Raw genomic sequence first — 19,682 nt, 5'->3', positions numbered from 1 at the left:
AGAAGCATGGAGGGTCCGGGGCAGCAGAAGCAGCCAGCAGCGGAGGGGGTGAAGAGCATCACCGGAGAAGGGCAGACCAACAGCAAGTGAGTGCAAGGGGGAAGAAACAGAAAATGATATTTTGGGAGGGTGAAAGGGACCTGCCGCCAACGAGACTATTGTTGCCGTGTTTACTCCTAAGGGAGGGAGACAGACCTGGGCACGAGCCGATCCTGGCCCGGGCACACTGTGAAGCGCGTTCACAGACCAGAATCGGCTCGTGCCCGGACCAGAATCGGCTCGTACCCAGGTCTGTCTCCCTTGAGAGGCATCACGGCAACAATAGTTTCTCATTGGCGGCAGCGCTTTGCGCTGCAACGCCAGCGAGACCTAAAAAGGAGCGAATCTTTTATACTTCATACAGTAGATTAGTGTAACATTTGGTTACTGCAAGAGATGTTTTTAATTAAGAGCCTTTCATAACGCTTTTAGTTTCAAATTCTGTTAATTAATGTAGGCTTATTTGTAGCCTTTAACTAGAAAAATTGTGGTTTCTTTCAAGAAAGCAATGGAAGTTAAGATTCATCATTAAATGATTTTTATTTTGTTTTAATCTTTTGTTCTAACATAAAATGCTAGTTTTCATGCTGCTATCACCTAGCTTGCAGTGTGTACAAACGATGGAAGTTTGTTTTAGGGTGCAAGGCACCCCTCTATCAATTCATACAATATAACTGGGTACGATGCTGCAGCAAGATCTATACAGGACCCCTACCCACAAGCAATAGCGAAGAAAACATGATGGGCGAGGCAACTACTTAAACAATGCATACAAACAGGTATATTCATTATTCTGTCCGAGGCCAATGAGCTAGAACTGGAAGTGCAAAAACATGTTTTTCCAGTTGTGGGAGTCATTACGTAGTCAATGACTAATGCTGTTAGCCACGCAATGATATACATGGTCTACTGCAGTTTCGTGTACAGTCTGGCACAGGTTTTGTACACACCTGTGTGTTTTTTTCCTCCCCCTTCCATCCCTCTCACAGCTAAATCTGACAAAAAACATGAAAAATTACACTGGCACGGAGAGGGAAGCCTTCGTTAAACCAAGACCATGTTTTACCTTTGTACTCGGAATGCGCCAAACAAAGCTTGGTAGGAGTTTGAAAGGCTGAGATGACCATAAACAAGTCTGCCAGGAAATGGGGTGTGAGGAGTAGGGATCATTGACAAATACTCTCTTCTAGTCTTAAAACGGCCCTGGTTCTGCTCTTGGGTGAGAAAACGCAAACAGAGTCTACGGCTGGTGGGCCCAATCTGAAGGTGTGAGGACCACCAGGTATGGCGGAGTGTAAACAGCTCAATGGTTGTGCACCACATAGGTTAGAGGAAGGCATAAAGGCGTTTCTTAAGCTACATGGAAAAGGAGAATAATATCACAGGAGGATCTCTTCCGTCCTTATCTTTGGGGTCTACTAAAGGCTGTTGGTATCAATGCTCCCAGTAACACACCAGTCTACTGGTGAATGATTCCACAACGCAGAGAAACGCAATGGAATCAAGGGGTTGAAATGCCACCATGTGTGTAGCTCGCTTGCCTAGAGCGCGGTGACATGCAAGGTGCCTGTTCCTGAAGTCACACAATCGCCTTAAATGGTCAAGGCAAAGAACACTGCTCTGTGCAACAATACCATCCGATCTGCCAGTAAGACTCAGAAGAAGCAGAAGAAGAGAACTTTGGGACTTAAAGGCCTGACTTGGCAAACGGAAGTCAGGCCTTTCTCCACCCAGTGGCCAGTGCCATGGGCTCCACAAAGGCAACAATGAGCTCTCCAGACAAACAGCAAGTATTAGGACAGCTACTACAGGACAAATATCTTTGAGGGAAACATGGTCCATAGAACAGCATGGATTAGCTTTCATGATGTATAAAAAGACTCAGACACTTGAACTGAGAACCCAGAGATGAAACTGTAAAGGGAGTTTCTGGACACCTGCATCTTGGAGCTTGAGTGAACAGAATCAATCAATCTTTTTTTGTAAAGGTGGCAGAAGTTTTCTCAGTTAGAAAAATAAAACATATGAGGTAATCTTGGTCACTGGTAATAACATGGTGCTGAATTCTAATTGATTATTTTTTTGCTCCCTATGCTACTCTAGCCAGTGATCAGCCATATAAAATAATTCTTGGTCTTGGTGCAATAGAAACAGTTCAGTGTGAACTGCCAAGCCAGGTACCCTCCAGGCCGAAATCATGACAGACTGGAATGCAGATACATAATTATCAATGGCTCAGATTGATTTAAGTAGTTCACCCATCACATTTCTGATTTTCTGAGAATGCAGTTGATGGTCTCCTAGTAGCCTAGAGTAGGTGTTGCCCCGATTCAAAGTTTGAACTACAAAGAGAGGGACAGAAGGGGCTTTTTCCACTCACAAAGGAGTGGGAGGTCCAGCAAGACAAGGTGCCCCAGTAATGAGAATTACAAAAGGGGTAATTCCTGCTGTTTCTCTATTCAAGAAAAGGAAGAATCAAAAGGAAGGCTGGATCCAACTAAGTCCACCATGTGTCTATGGTTGGTTATCCATTTGTTGGATAATAATGCCCTCACACACCCTTTCAGGTGTCATGCTTCATCATATGGGCTGCTCCTCGTCGGGACGGCGGTGCAATGCCTAACGGGCTCCCTTAAAAAGGGGCACTTTGTCGGAGATGATCTATCCAACTGCCGTATGGTGAAGTGCGGGTGTGGGGGCCTAAATTGTGTAGATGTGGATAAGTGATATAAAACAGGGTTGAAAGTGCCTAATGGGAATTAATGTTATTCTGAGGGCCTCCTTCCCTGGTTAAAAACGTGTGTGTGTAGCACTGAACAGAGTATAATGTCTCATGTAAGAGTGGCCTGTATTAGTAATCGATGGTCAACATGTTTCTCGCATGGAGTTAGTACACTCGCGATTCTTCAGGACCTAGAAAAGCAACTATCTACAAAAGGAAAGCTATAACTAAAATATTCTTGGTTATACAGTATATAGCAAGTCAGTGTCTCTTGACTAAAATACCTGTTATTGTCTGGTGCTACCTGTAAAAAAGAAGGTAGGTTATACCGTTTGTACATAGGTATGTAATAAACATGACAGTTGGAAAAAAGTCTTGGAAGGGACTCATGAATCCTTATTTACATTAAATGGTGGTGACCTCTGACGCGTCAAAAGGCACATCAGGAAACATTAAAGTAGTTGGTGGTGAATCCCCACAGTGAACTATCGAGACTATTCGCCTATGTGGAGTTCATTAAAAAACAGCAAGAAATACACAGGAGTAACTCACCCTATTCAGTAGAAGTCCAGACCACAACAGTACTCGGTGGATTGAACATGAGCAAAAGTTCCTCAGTAAGTAGGACTGGACCAAGGACCGGTAACAGAATAGGTGAGTAAGTTGTGAGGCGTATAAACAGTTACTAATGACAAAAAACGGAATTTGAACATGGAAACAGATGGTCATGAACTGCAAGGTATGTCTCGTGCATGAGTGTGAAACCAAGCGGGTGTATGCAGCCGTTGTCGTGAATCAAAACAGGTTAATAAAGCGTATGGTGACACTTGGTGTTTATGAACTATTTGTCACGCCGGACTTAAGCTGTAGAATGTCGTGGAGGTGTCAAGGATGGTATGAGGGAAGCCAAGAGGCAGTTAAAAAGATCAAATCTCTGGCGGTCAAGGGGAACATGTTGTAATCTTCCTATCGTGCTCAGATTAGTAACCCATATGATAAGTCGATCACATCGGGGACGTGGATGTAATGATTTTTTAACACACTTTATTTATTTATTTTTTGTCGGCAGAGTATCAACCACATCAGCATTACATGTATGCATTCGCTAATGATCGTTAAAATAAAAAAAATAAAAAAATATAAATAAAATATAAACCAATAAAACAGAGGAAAAAGACACAAGAAAAAGAAAATACATTGTACCCATTATGTACAAGCACGGTCTTCGGATCACGTGGATGTAATGATAAATACAAATCGCCATAGCATTTAGCATGGTAAAACGAATGAAATAAATACCGGTCACCCGGGGGTAAATACGGGGAAACAAAAGTCAGGGATTCAGTAGTAAGAAAACCTCTCAATCGATAAGGCAGGGCAGAATAAAGTTCAAGTTAATGGCACCCTGACAAATCGTATATGTCGATGTTGGGAGGTGTCACAACTTGCCTATGTTTCAGAAAAGGAAACTTGAGTAAACTGAAAGGCGAAATGATTCGTAAATATACACAGTGTAGAGAAGGGCTGATTAGCGGCTTGCTTAAAGACTCAAAGATTCAAAGTTTCCCATTAACTCCACAGGAAGATACCTGTGCTAGAATTTTTTTTTAAATCCCATAAATTAATATGAATAATCCCCCCACCCCGAAGTGGGAATAACCTGGCAAACCCAGGATAGCCAGGTTCTTTAAGGAAAGTTTTCACAGAATTTGAGGGGTTTAGAACAGATATTTGCCACCTGCTAGGAATGCAACTGCAGAAATGGTCAGAGTTTGTTTGGCATTACAGTAAACACGCATGGATGAATCTCCCCCCAAAATAGGCTATCCACTATGATTAGTATTTGGGTGACTGCGGTTTTCAGTGAAATCTTTCATTTTGGATGTATAATAAATAACGATTGCAGAATGCAGATAGGGACCAGAGCAAATTACATCAACCAGATAAATCAGAACCTAACCTGACATACATTCTTGATGCCTAAAGTTGTAATCAGGTTTACTACGCCAATCATGTGTTGCTTGTTTGCATAGAAATATATGGGAGCATGGAGGAGAGAAAAACCCTTTTGCACCCACTCACCCAACTCTTTTGGCCGCTAGCTAGCATCAAGAAGTTCAAATGTTGATGCAAATATCTGTTTGGGCTACAATAGTTGTCAAAACCTCAAACTCCCAGTTCTCTCAGTGGTTTCTGCCAGTGCACCACTTCTATGGCACATGCACTACCAGCTGTTGTGCACTTTCTGAAACCAGTTTCAGTAGTCATGTCTGTTCTAGTAGCATTTTTCCAAAACTGGATACATTTAAGCTATATTTCAAAGACTGCCCATTTAGGTCAACATTTTCAAAGTTAATCAGTGCACCTCTTAACTTTCTGAGAGAGGAGTCAAAGTTCCAGATTGGAATTAATTTAAATTCCCATAAAATGTAACATCAAAGTGAAAATGACGTGTAAAGCGGAAACCTCACGCCCTTCATGTTTTAGAAGAGCAGGCAGAGCTGTCAATCTAAACTGCAAAACTGCCAATCTGGGCCCAGACAGAGGAGGGGGACATGGAATTTACCAAAGAAAAACACAAATGATCACCAGCAAAATTAGAGTCTCCGCTGATGGTGGCAATACTTACACAACACAATCGATCTCAGCTTGACTTCCAGTTTTTAGCTTCTGCAAGTCCTAAAATGATCAATTAGAGCTTAGCTAACAAATTGCTAATTAGTAGCCCAAGGCAGCGCACAGTCCTAAATGTCCACATACACAAAAAGAGCAGGGGAGAGAGAGGGAGATATTGAGATCGGAGGTGTGCAGTTTTCTCAAATCTTTCAGATGGAGAATGGCCTTCAGAAAACTTCCCTTATGTCTGTACATTAAGGAGAATGCAGCTTGTGTGAGGTTTCAAGCCTAGGAGGATATGTATTACTATATACCTGGAGCCATGAGGAAGGGAATGTTGTTAAACTCTCAGGCAGTATAAAGTGCTAAGCCACAACCTCATCAATTGCGATCATTTAAACCAGGTTACACAGAACCGGAGAAGGTAGCTACATCGTGGCCGGTTATCACTAGGTCTGTGGCTATCCATTTCCAAAGGCTTCTGTACCAGCCACAAATGCCAGTACGAAATACTGGGCACGACTCTGGGAAAGCTACATGCACAGGCCTCTGGATGCCCAGGAGGGATCAGTCTTCCAAATGGCAGGAGCTGGAAGGCCACCTGGTAGGCAATCGAGTCTTTTCAATCTCCCAGAGGGAAGGGACGATTCTTCTCAAGACAAACATCATTGTCATGAAGTTATGCATAATGTTATCTGCTAGCCACGACACTGTCCTAGTGACCAAACTTTACATACACTCTCTAAAGGGGCATACTTTACAAGTATAAATAACGTCCAGGCTATCTCCTTCAGCAGACTATTCTCAACCTTGGGACCATTCCTCAGTTGAGCTTTATTCTGCACAAGACTACACATCCAGGCCAGAATTCCAATTTTAAGTGCTACCAATTTCAAGTGAGTGGAAAATGAAACAAACAGAATGAATAAAAGTAAAACCATTTTATATATAGCTGGCAAAACAAACATCAAGCATGCACTTATTTTTGTTGCATTAATTTGCAGACTGCTCTCTAAGTAACACCCTTGCTATCAATATCGTAGTTCAAACAATAGTCCAGATCCACCATCCAAGTATCCACTCTCCCACCCCAACCATGTTCATTTACATTCGCCCTCACCTTCCCATTCTCTTCCATCTGACAACTATTTTCATCCTGTGCATCAACTCCACAACCTCCACCGGCCTTCTGTCCAATCACCCACCTTATCGGCACACACATGCGTTTAAAATCAAGACAAAAATAGAGAGTTTCCACATTGAAGCAAATTAAACAATGAGACCATACAAATCAATGCATTTTAAAGTAGGAAACTTCACAGGCAAGGGAGCAAACTGCTCACTTGTCACTTCATGATGAAAAGGATTATATTTTTTGAAGGAGAACTGAACTCCCCAAACAGGCCAGTATGGAGTCCCAAGATTCACCTGTTGGGCATTGTTCCCTCCAAAGAAAAACACCTTCTGCCTCTTCACTCTCTCAAGGGGAGGAAATCTGAAGCTTGGTATGGACTGACACGTTTTCTTGGTGAAAGGGGTTCTTTTTGCTCTCCTTTCCATTCACCATAAACTTCAGTATTCAACACAAGATCACAGGGAGTGGGCTCCTGGCTTCCTCCAGCTTGTCCATGGCCTCAACATTCTGGTTTGAATATCCACAGCTCCCCCAATGGTACTTTCCCACAATTGTGGCCTTGATGATACTTCATCAGCTGTAGCACAAGATACCGATGATCAGGAAACTAAAGGGAGCATTAGCTCTCCAGCAGTGGCATAGACTAGCATTCTGCACACCACGTATTGACAATCCTTCTATAAATATTCCAGCCCCTGAATCACAGATTCTCGTTTTCGAACAGCTTTTAAAATTCTGGAGATCCAAAGGGTGCGTTTTCGGCTGGGACTCTGTGTCTTCTACCAATGTCTGCTGGCAGCCATCACGTTTTTTTTTTGTTTTTTTTTAAATAAGATTTATAGATTACTGTTTTAAGGATGCCCTGTGCCCCAATGGTTCTTGAAGATATTTGAATGACTAGATGAATAAAAAAAGTACATGCAAGGGATCCATCTTTGGTCCTACATGACTAATGGTCTTGTCTTTGAAAGACTGAATGTGATCCCTTAAATTGTATCTGCTGAAGTTCTTTGGTTGGTGTCCATTCCATTATGAGGCTGGGCAATTGTTTGAACTGCGCTGCATGGAGCTTTTCTAAGTTTCGTTTATAAGGGCTGGTGCCCCACGTATCCTGGTCCTTTTATTTGAAGGGACTGTCAAGTTTTTATTAACTCTAGACAATGAACCGTTGTACATCCTTTCTGGTTCAGTCTCTACATGGCATGGAGGCCCTAAGACTCTAGATGGAAGGACAGCTGTAAATCATCAACTCTTTGGAAAGCTCCTGTTGAGATTTAGACTCAACATCGGTCCAAGAGACAAAATTCATGCTAGGTTTTCAGAATATCTACTTAAAAGATACACCCAAACACAGAAGTGCGGGCCTAAAAATGAAAAAGAAAAATAGATTTGTTTCATTAAAATTAAATTGTTTTATGAAGTAATGGTCATCAGCACATTACCCCTCCTGAAGAAGTATGTTACTGTATTATTACTTAAAATAATCCCCAATTACAGTATGTATTATACAAGCAATTATTGTCATTAAACAAAAACACCAAAATGTTTAGGCCATCATTGCAATAATTAAAGTAATCCTGTGTTTACAGCCAACTCAGGTATACAAACGGTGTGACACAACAGCACTGCTGAATGTATTCCCACACACACTTTGTAAACCTTATGATATGTGCGCACACAAAAAGTGCCCGAAACGACAGAAAACTTTGAAAGCTCTTCACAAACAACGACCTCTGCTAAACGTATCCATTTCGAGCACTGTGTCAGAGTTTCACACGAGGCGAATACTGATCCTAAAAGGTATCTGTGTTTTACCATGGAGAAATTCCTTGCCCTCTTTAGAAGGCACCTCTGCATTAGAAAACTTGCCATCAGCACAAATGTTTATCCTGCACTATGAATAGATTTGAAAACAATTTTGGATATGCTGTAATATACATTATAAATACAGCATAATTAACTGTGATAAAAAAAAAATCATACATAATTCAGACACCACCATTTTATAAATTCCAATTAAGAGATCTCCACATATAATATCTGGTTACACATGTTGATTCCGTTGTCTTCTAAAATGAATTTTGCTTGTTGACATTGTCTGTATAGTACAATTCATACCTTGGTCACTCCCAAAGCATGTTACGGGATAGGATTTATTTTAGTATAAATATGTTGAAGAAAAAGGTTGTGCTCTGGGCTTCGCCATTAGTTAAAACATGGACAACCCTCACGTGGTTAAGAATGTAGCCACCTAGATATGCCTGCTTCACAGATGACCTTCTCTATTGGTTCACTGTGGCATCTACAGACTTAAAAAACACAAAACTGGTGGGTGCAGCCCTCAATCCATGGCCATCGTACCATCTTTATGTAAATCTGGCGTACTGCAGTATGATTGAAACAGTATATTCTATTACCGACTAATATTTGAAGTCCATATCCTTTTAATGAAGTGAACTCAACGGGTTAAATTTATTTATCTCATAACTTCTTTACAAGGATGTACAGAATAATGAACACATGGTAAACATGCCAAAGCGACAGGCAGCTCCAAATAAAAAAAGTTTGTGATTCTTCACAATCTGTTGAAATAACTGTTTTACTCCAAGCTACATATGCTATACGAAACAAAATAAAATGTTTCCACAGGTGATTTCAACTTCCTGCAAGGGCACGGTCTGGATAATGCACGCTGCAGGAACCTTGCTGCCCTTGGGCCGAGTCAAGGATCAGAGTACATCACTCCAATGATATTCAATAACCGTGGATTAAGGCCTTATTTGATTGGCCACTGTAAGCATATTAAGGAAGAGGAAATTTTGACACAACGGAAGGCCAAGTATACTAGGTGGAAAAGCACTTTAATGGCTCCTTGAAAGACAGCAATAGCCATGAGAGCTTCAATAATAGCCAGATCCAACAAAAGACCAGGTTGCAAGACAACTCCAGCAGAAAAGCCGGAGAATGGACCCACCCTATTTCAACCCCATGTTCAGCCAAGTCACCAGACGTTCGGCAAAAACCAAAACACACGGCTAGTCATAATGTATTTGGTTCCCACAAAGGAAGTTACTAAGGAAATCAAAACAGAAGAAAAAAAAATTATATATAATTTTTTTATTTATTTTTTTACTCCAGTGCATCCATTTGTCCCTGCATGCACTAGGCCTTATGCCACATCCACCAGTAGAAAACTATTGTAGACACCATGATCTCATTATTTCACGTTATCACAATACACGTTTTTCTTTTTAAATATCCATAGACAAAAAGGATATTACCCAAGAGTTTAAAGCTTATCTGGAAAACCCCTATGCTTAGCATATGCACGATGTGATCAGCAGACATCAAACACAAGTAAAGGTAATGCGCTCACATATACATTTAATCTTTGGTAGTCAGTAACATTTATATTTACAAAACACATCCACGTGTACTGATTCCGAAAAGGATATGAAGTGTAAGAATCTGGTTTAGGAAACAACAACGAATAATGTACATTTGCTAGAAATACGGTCAAGTGTTGTAACGAAAAATGAGTAGAGTTATAACTACTGTGGAACCTATATACAACTATGATTCCAGCGATGCTGGCACTCGAATATAGAGAACCAACAAGGTGATCGGCAGGCTGCCATGAACTCTTGTACAGAGCACAGAACAGAGCGACCTTTGAAAGACAGGTATTCTACGGATAAGCCCAGCATCCACATCTTCATTGTACTTTTTTTTTTTTTAAACTACACGTATACACACACAAAACAACAAAGATTTTGCAACTCTCAAATAGGCTTAGTGTCCTCAAAATTTGAAATCTGGGCTGAGGCAAATCACTAATGCAAGACAAGGAACAGTCTTGGCATTGAAATTAAAGCAGCTGGAAGTCCAGCCAAGCATAGGGTCAGATTGACAACATGCAATATTATCAGTGTCTGAACGACAGCTATTTCAAAATAAAAATGGTAACTGTCAGCAAACAAGAAACATCTGTTTAGAAATAAATTCTGGAAAAAATGCAATCGTTATAAACAATCAGGAAATAATGCACTAAGCTATTGCAGGAAGTGTCCCAAAACTAAAATCGGATATAATCGATGTAAAAAAAACCTCTGATTACATTTGTTATGCAGGTAGGGCAGGATGGGGTTTACCTAAAGTGAATTCCCATTGTTCGTTTCCTAGAGACCGCTCGGGCACCACTTCCAGGTCTAGCATTGGCTCGTCCACAGGAAGGGCCCCCGAAAGAACTGTTGGTCACCGTATTTCTGCAGCTGGGTTTGTGCTTGCGAGACAAAAGGTATGCAGGATGGACAAAATCCACGGCAACTGCTTGGGACATCAACGTGCAGTAAAGGGCAGGTGTCCAGTGCGTCAACCGCACCTCTTATCTCGGACCCCGCTGCTCCTCTCCGGTCTCCGCTCCCGGTGTAAATACGGAGATTTGCAGCGGCCGTAAGTCAACACCAACCAAGCACAGGGAGGAGCTTCAGGACGATAAAAAAAACAAGCAAAATAGTCTGGCAAAACTGACACACAGAAAGAGCCCGAAGCAAGTCCAACCTACATAACGAACAACACAAGCTAACAAATTGAATTTATTTCCGCGATCGCGCACAATGTCAAGAAGTGTACATGTGAAAAGAAACAAGGCTGTATCATGCTGAGACACCTTGATCCAGTCCTGGTATAACATGTCCTCAGAAATGCCCTCATGGAGAGAGTTGTTTAAAAAATAAAAAAGTGGTTTAATGTGCAGCACATTCATTGCAGTCCTGTCAAGTTTCCCAGGTCTATAATGCGTGATGTGCTGCTGCAGTCCAAGTTTTCTCTTTGAATTCTGGGACTCTTAGTCTTGTTTATTCCATTATAAAACAAGACTACAAGACCTAGAATTAGAAGAAAAAACCTGTACTGGATCAGCACAAAACGCATACACCTGAGAAACTTGGTACATATGATGAGTGAATTGAGCCAGTTCGCTGGTATGATGACAAACAGGCATGAAACTTGAATATCACTGCATATATTTCACTTTTAATATTTTTGTTAGATTCCTTAGTTCCATCCTCTCTCCAAATACTCCACTTGTTAGGCTTGCTTCTTCTCCCCCTGACACTCAGTTCTTCAGGAATGGAGACTAACTAAATCATTGAAAATAGACAACCAATATAAGAATCGTATGAGTAAATGGCTGTCAACTCACCTGCCTTTGGCGAGTTTCACCTTCTTTTATTTCCATTCACCCACCTGACAATAAAAATGCCTCCTTAGATTTTAATACACACATGTCAATATTTTAGAAGAGGAAAGAGAGAGATTTTAAAAAACATAATCAGGAGAATGTATTTTCTCCATTGACCTCTATTGGACCAGAGGCAATTTCAGGAAAGAGACAGCCAAAATTAAGCCATCTTTGGCTTCAAAAATCGGAAGTCTCACGCCTGAATCAGGTCTATTGGCATGTATGTGAATAAGGCAGTGTCAAGCCTTTAAGAGATTGTTTTACTACTAGGTAAAAAATTCCCAAGTACTCCCCATCACAACCCCATGTCCCAGAGTGCACACACGTGCTCATCCACTAGCAATTCAACAAGGTCCGAAGTGTCTCGGGGACGGGCCCACGCTGGAGCTGGCAGATCCTTGTGCGGGACCCATTGGTTCAGATGACACCACACAGGTGCAACGTTGTTAGAATCGGGGGTCTCTGGTTGGCACAGGTAGGTAGTTGTGTCAAGCAGGGATCCTCTCCTCTAGTCAGGGTAAGGGGTTACACTCCCAACACAACCCCTGCTCACCCTCTAGGTAGCTTGGCGCGAGCAGACAAGGCTTATCTCAGGGCGCAACGGTTAAGCATTTGTGACCACATACAGTACTTCAATGATACCCCCACAAATGGACTCCACACTGGGTTTATCAAAAATAATAGTTTTTTATATAATAAGACTTAGCACAAGACCCAATAACGATCAAAAGGCCCACAATACTGTTGGTAATAAGCAGTTCTTTGATTCAAGCGTATTTAACAGTTCTCTGCAGTTCGTTCTTCTTCGTACGGGGCGTACTGGGATGAAAGATGCTTACGAGCGGGTCTCACAAGCGTTGCAGATGCTCCGGTGCGGAGCGTACACCATGCAGTGCTTACGAACAGGGCTGACAAACGCTGCAGACGCTCCGGTCTGAAGCGTACACCCTGCGGTGCTTACGAACGGGGCTCACAAACGCTGCAGATGCTCCGGTGCGAAGCGTACACCCTGCGGGGCTTACGTACACAGTACCTTATCTTTGAAAGTTTGTCACGGACGATGCGGTGAATCCCAGTGCATTGTACGTTGCGATGTCCTTCTGTTACGGTGCAAGCTACGGCTCGTAGGGGGCCTTAGTCACGATGTTTGAGGGGACGGTGCGTAGGTACGGTGCTCTGGCTGTTCGTTGCGATGTATGAGCCGTACCTTGAGAGCGGCGCCTTTTCTTTAAGCGCGGTGCGAAGCAGGCAGTACGCTACGATTGTGAGCGACGTACCAACCCCTCTACGCGCCGCAGCCTGCCCACAACAGGGGTAGGGGGGCACGCTTGAGCAGTACGATGCAAAGAGGGGGAAATAAACGTGCGGCACAAAGTCCTTCCTTCACGGTGCGAGCTACGGCTCATAGGGGGGCCTTAGTCACGTTGTTTGGGCCGGACAGCTGGCCACAGGCTTTCCAGTGTACGCACCGATCTAGGCGGCGCACACATCTCTCGGCTTCGGTTTCACGGTGAGAACGGCGGTTCTCGGCGGCGGTTCTCAAGGGGGTGAAGTCCACTGGTCCTGGGACTTCGTTCAGGGGGCAAGCTCAGTCACAAGCCCTTGGAGATCTTAAAAGCACAAGTTGAAATAAAGTTTCTGAATAATCTTTCTCCTCTCCTTCAGCAGCAAGGCCACCACTGCAGGCCAATCCCCCAGGTCAGGGACAGTACTCCTCCTACAGCTTTTCCGGTTCCTTCTCCTCAGGCAGAGGTTCGTCTTGTCAGCAGGATCTAATTTCTTAGGAGCAGGGCTCCTATATTTATACTATGTTTCTTTTGTTCTTGCAGGCCAGGGGTGCCCTTGCCTAGTTCGGTCCGGTTTCTGAGCACTTTGTTGACATGATGCAGGCTTCTGCTTTCAGTGTGCAGGGCAGAGACATCAGACACTCCACAGGGGGTGGAGCCAGCATTGTGGTGGCAGAGCACATCCCTATTCAAAGTCCAGGTGCACTCCTCCCACCCATCCTGGTGTAATCTTCCTATTCACCACCTGGCTGCCCAGCCTGTCTCCTGGAATTCCCCAGCCCTGTCACTCACACAAACCAGACAGCAGATACACATCAGCGCAGAGGCGGGCTGAAATGGTTAGGCAAGCAAATGCCAACTTTCTAAAAGTGGCATTTGCAAAAACAGAACATTAAAATAAACTTAGCTAAAAGATGTATTTTATTATTCTGAGTTCAGGCATACTAAACTCGATTTTCTACCATGTTCCCTGGGTCTGTTAGGATCATAGGATGTAACAATTCTAACAGCCCATTCTGGCCTATGGAGAACAGGTAGCCTTACAATAGTGAAAAACGAAAATGGCTGTAATTCACTATTAGGACATGCCACACATATCAGGGCTTGTCCTACCTTATGCTTACAATGCACCCTGCCCTTGGGTCTACCATAGGGGTGACTAATATGAAGTTAAGGGAAGGTTTTAGGGACTGGCAAGTGGGTGCACTTGCCCAGTCAGCATGACAGTACCAGACTGCACGCAGGTTCTGCAATGGCAGACCTAGACACATTTTACCAGGCCGCTTCTGTGGGTGGCACAACCAGTGCTGCAAGCCCACCAGCAGCATTTGTATTTACAAGCCCTGGCACTCCTAGTGCACTTTACTGGGGTCTGACAGTAAACCAAATAAGCCAATCATGGAATCCAACCAACATATACATTTTATATAGGGAGCACTTGCACTGTGGCACTGGTTGGCAGTGGTACAGTGCTCTGAGCAGCTAACACCAGCAAAACACATGAGGCACAGCGACAAAAAATGGAATGGAGACTCACGCCAAGGTGCCAGGTCTAACACGTGTCCCCTCCAACTGAAATGTGGGGAGAACTCAATCAATCAATCAATCAAGATATTTGTATAGCGCGCTACTCACCCGGAGGGTCTCAAGGCGCTTGGGGGGGGGGGGAGTCTGCTACTGCTCGAACAGCCAGGTCTTGAGTTGCTTCCTGAAGGAGAGGTGGTCTTGGGTCAGGCGGAGGTGGATGGGGAGGGAGTTCCAAGTCTTGGCTGCCAGGTAGGAGAAGGATCTTCCTCCCATGGTGGCTCTTCGAATGTGTGGAACGGTGGCGAGGACGTGGTTGGTCGATCGTAGCTGGCGGGTGGGAGTGTATAAGGTCAGGCGGTTGTTGAGGTACCTGGGGCCCAGGTCGTGGAGGGCCTCGTGTGCGTGGGTGAGGAGTCGGAACGTGATTCTCTTGCTGACGGGGAGCCAGTGCAGGTCTCTCAGGTGTCCGGAGATGTGGCTGTGTCGGGGAATGTCCAGGATGAGTCGTGCGGAGGCGTTCTGGATGCATTGGAGTCTTTTCTGTAGTTTGGCTGTGGTTCCGGTGTAGAGGGTGTTTCCGTAGTCCAGTCGGCTGGTGACGAGTGCATGGGTAACCATCTTCCTGGTTTAGGTGGGGATCCATCGGAAGATCTTTCGGAGCATGCGTAGGATGTTGAAGCATGATGATGAGATGGCGTTGACTTGTCTGGTCATCGAGAGGGAGGAGTCTAGGATGAAGCCCAGGTTGCGTGCGTGGTCCGTTGGTTTGGGTGCGCTGCCCAGGGCAGGGGGCCACCAGGAGTTGTCCCAGGTGGAGGGTGATGGTCCAAAGATGAGGACTTCCGTCTTGTCCGAGTTCAGTTTCAGGCGGCTGTTCGTCATCCACTCGGCTACGTCTTTCATCCCTTTGTGTAGGTTGTTTCTGGCGGTGGCTGGGTCTTTGGTGAGGGAGAGGATCAGCTGGGTGTCGTTGGCGTAGGAGATGATGTTGAGGTTGTGTTGGCGTGCGATGGCTGCGAGGGGGTTCATGTAGACGTTGAAGAGGGTGGGGCTGAGTGATGATCCTTGTGGTACGCCGCAGATGACTTCGGTGGCCTCGGATCTGAACGGGGGGAGGCGGACTCTCTGGGTTCTCCCGGCGAGGAATGAGATGATCCACTCTAGTGCCTTCTCTTGGATTCCGCCATTGCTGAGGCGCTGCACTAAGGTGCGGTGGCGTCAGTATCGAACGCTGCGGAGAGGTCCAGGAGGATGAGGGCCGCTGTTTCTCTGTTGTCGAGCAGGGCTCGGATGTCGTCAGTGGCTGCGATGAGGGCGGTTTCGGTGCTGTGGTTGGCTCGGAAGCCGGACTGCGAGTGGTCGAGGGATCCGTTCATCTCGAGGAAGGCGGCAAGCTGTCTGTTGACGGTCTTCTCAATGACTTTGGCAGGAAACTACCCTACCCCAGGGAGTCCTTCATCACTAAGGCGGAAAAATCTGGACAGACCGTCAGCATTGGTGTGATCTGTACCAGGGCGGTTTACCAAACAAAGGACACTTTAAATCAGAGGCAAAATGACCTATGTTACCACACTTGTAACATTTTATGGGCCCCTTTTGAACAGGTGGACCTGTCGGGGCCCCGGTCGGTTTCTGGGGTGGGGGAGGCTGAGAACCTTTCCCTTGGTTCCCTTGGGGATTACTTTGGGGCCTTCTTGACAACTCCCTCTGGTTACCCCTGTCCCCCCCACTCTTCTGCTGGGGACCCTGCCCACCTTTGGCGGAGTCTCCCACTGGACCCTTGTGGACCCTGGTACTGACCCAGCGCTCCGCCTCCTCAGCAAGCTTCCTAGGGTTAGTCAGCCTACTATCAATCAGGTGCTGGTGTAGCTCAGGAAAACAATTACTGGACAAGTGCTCCCATACCATTAAATCAAGAAGCCCTTGAAAATCATCAACCTTGCTACCCTTCACCCAACCATCCAGTGCTCTGCAGAAAAAAGTTACATACTCAACATACATACTGTTTGGAATCTTTGTGCAACCCCTGAACCTTTGCCTATATAATTCAGGAGTTAACCCATATCTGGCCATCAAAGCATTCTTATGTGTGGGTAAGAATTATGAACATCTGAGGGTAAATCTAGCAGTGTGTCCTGCCCCTCACTAAGGAATCGTCCCCACAACCCCGCTCCCCAATCTTTCTCAGGGACCCGGTGGGAAGACATGGCTACCTCATAGGCTTTGAACCACTGCCCTATGTCATCATTTAAAAAAAATTCTTTCACCACATCTTTTGGTATGTACACCCTTGACTCTACCTGCACTGACGGTGTGCTGCCACCAGAGGGAGTGGACTCTAAACTCTTAACCTTTAGATCCAATTCCCTCAACTTCATTTCATGCTCCATTTGGATTCTTCATTCTTCCAGAGCCAGCTTTTTGCTTTCCAGCTCCAGTTGCCCATTCAATTTGAGCTTTCCCAACTCCATCTCATGCATCCTGGTTTCTTTCCTGTCTGCCAACTCTTCTGGCGACAGGCCTCTGCCAAAGCTATGGACGCTTTCTGCTGGTTCAACTACTACCACATCTCCAGATGACCTTGACTCAATCCAGGCCCTCAGCGCCTTGAGTAGGTCTGCTTTGACTTTACATCCCACATGAGGGACTTTGAATTTTTTGCAGAAGCTCTTCAGCTGGGCCTTGGTGTAGCTCTCTAGTCTCTCCTCTTCCCATTCTACTTCTTTGCTTTCAGAGACTACAGATGGCGCCTTCTCAACAATGACTGAACCAGGCATGATTTTTCAAAAATGGAGATTCCTTGGCAAACAAAAATCAAACAAGTATGTGGCTGCGTTATTGGTCTGAACTCACTAAGTGGCGTTCACCAATCACTGTACATGAATCACAAATGCAAATTCAGAATCCCACCGCTGCCACCAATGTTAGAATCGGGGGTCTCTGGTTGGCACAGGTAGGTACTTGTGTCAAGCAGGGATCCTCTCGTCTAGTCAGGGTAAGGGGTTACACTCCCAACACAAACCCTGCTCACCCTCTTGGTAGCTTGGCGCGAGCAGACAAGGCTTATCTCAGGGCGCAATGGTTAAGCATTTTTGACCACATACAGTAATTCAATGATACCCCCACAAATGGACTCCACACTGGGTTTATCAAAAATAATTGTTTTTTATATAATAAGACTTAGCACAAGACCCAATAACGATCAAAAGGCCCACAATACTGTTGGTAATAAGCAGTTCTTTGATTCAAGCGTATTTAACCGTCCTGTGCAATTCGTTCTTCTTCGTACGGGGCGATCGGGGATGAAAGATGCTTACGAGCGTGTCTCACAAGCGTTGCAGACGCTCCGGTGCAGAGCGTACACCCTGCGGTGCTTACGAACGGGGCTCACAAACGCTGCAGATGCTCCGGTGCGAAGCGTACACCCAGCGATGCTTACGAACGGGGCTCACAAACACTGCAGACGCTCCGGTGCGAAGCGTACACCCTGCGGTGCTTACGTACACAGTACCTTATCTTTGAAAGCTCGTCACGGACGATGCGGTGAATCACAGCGCGTTGTACGTTGCGATGTCCTCCTGTTACGGTGCGAGCTACGGCTCGTAGGGGGCCGTAGTCACGATGTTCGAGGGGACGGTGCGTAGGTACGGTGCTCTGGCTGTTAGTTGCGGCGTACGAGCCGTACCTTGAGAGCGGCGCCTTTTCTTTAAGCGCGGTGCGAAGCAGGCAGTATGCTCCGATTGTGAGCGACGTACCAACCCCTCTACGCGCCGCAGCCTGCCCACAACAGGGGTAGGGGGGCACACTTGAGCAGTATGATGCGAAGAGGGGAAAATAAAAGTGCGGCACAAAGTCCTTCCTTCACGGTGCGAGCTACGGCTCGTAGGGGGGCCTTAGTCGCGTTGTTTGGGCCGGACAGCTGGGCACAGGCTTTCCAGTGTACGTGCCGATCTAGGCGGCGCACACTTCTCTCGGCTTCGGTTTCACGGTGAAAACGGCGGTTCTCGGCGGCGGTTCTCAAGGGGGTGAAGTCCACTGGTCCTGGGACCTCGTTCAGGGGGCAAGCTCAGTCACAAGCCCTTGGAGATCTTAAAAGCACAAGTTGAAATAAAGTTTCTGGATAATCTTTCTCCTCTCCTTCAGCAGCAAGGCCACCACTGCAGGCCAATCCCCCAGGTCAGGGACAGTACTCCTCCTACAGCTTTCCCGGTTCCTTCTCCTCAGGCAGAGGTTCGTCTTGTCAGCAGGATCTAATTTCTTAGGAGCAGGGCTCCTACATTTATACTACGTTTCTTTTGTTCTTGCAGGCCAGGGGGGCCCTTGCCTAGTTCGGTCCGGTTTCTGAGCACTTTGTTGACATGATGCAGGCTTCTGCTTTCAGTGTGCAGGGCAGAGACATCAGACGCTCCACAGGGGGTGGAGCCAGCATTGTGGTTGCAGAGCACAGCCCTATTCAAAGTCCAGGTGCACTCCTCCCACCCATCCTGGTGTATTCACCACCTGGCTGCCCAGCCTGTCTCCTGGATTTCCCCAGCCCTGTCACTCACACAAACCAGACAGCAGATACACATCAGTGCAGAGGCGGGCTGAAATGGTTAGGCAAGCAAATGCCAACTTTCTAAAAGTGGCATTTGCAAACACAGAACATTAAAATAAACTTTGCTAAAAGATGTATTTTATTATTCTGAGTTCAGGCATACTAAACTCTATTTTCTACCATGTTCCCTGGGTCTGTTAGGATCATTGGATGTAACAATTCTAACAGCCCATTTTGGCCTATGGAGAACAGGTAGCCTTACAATAGTGAAAAACGAAAATGGCTGTAATTCGCTATTAGGACATGCCACACATATCAAGGCTTGTCCTACCTTATGCTTACAATGCACCCTGCCCTTGGGCCTACCATAGGAGTGACTAATATGAAGTTAAGGGAAGGTTTAGGGACTGGCAAGTGGGTGCACTTGCCCAGTCAGCATGACAGTACCAGACTGCACGCAGGTTCTGCAATGGCAGACCTAGACACATTTTACCAGGCCGCTTCTGTGGGTGGCACAACCAGTGCTGCAAGCCCACCAGCAGCATTTGTATTTACAAGCCCTGGCACTCCTGGTGCAC

The 19,682-nt window shown here is 45.4% G+C and overlaps 1 protein-coding gene across 2 annotated transcripts in view; it reads right to left on the bottom strand.

Annotated features, from left to right (window-relative positions):
- PHAF1 (phagophore assembly factor 1) overlaps window positions 1-11,008 on the bottom strand; it is a 225,587-nt gene extending 214,579 nt beyond the window's left edge. Inside the window, exon 1 of one of the 2 annotated variants that reach the window (XM_085638616.1) lies at window positions 10,664-11,008. In XM_085638616.1, the coding sequence (XP_085494742.1) occupies window positions 10,664-10,727 (64 nt within the window). In that variant the 5' untranslated portion in view covers window positions 10,728-11,008. The remainder of the gene's footprint in view (window positions 1-10,663) is intronic. The other variant, XM_085638615.1, reaches the window with a different exon arrangement.
- Between the last annotated feature and the right edge of the window lie 8,674 nt (window positions 11,009-19,682).

The sequence above is a fragment of the Triturus cristatus genome, chromosome 12, assembly GCF_964204655.1.
Source record: "Triturus cristatus chromosome 12, aTriCri1.1, whole genome shotgun sequence".
In the NCBI taxonomy this organism is placed as follows: domain Eukaryota; kingdom Metazoa; phylum Chordata; class Amphibia; order Caudata; family Salamandridae; genus Triturus; species Triturus cristatus.
This window is presented reverse-complemented; position numbering and strand designations above follow the sequence as displayed.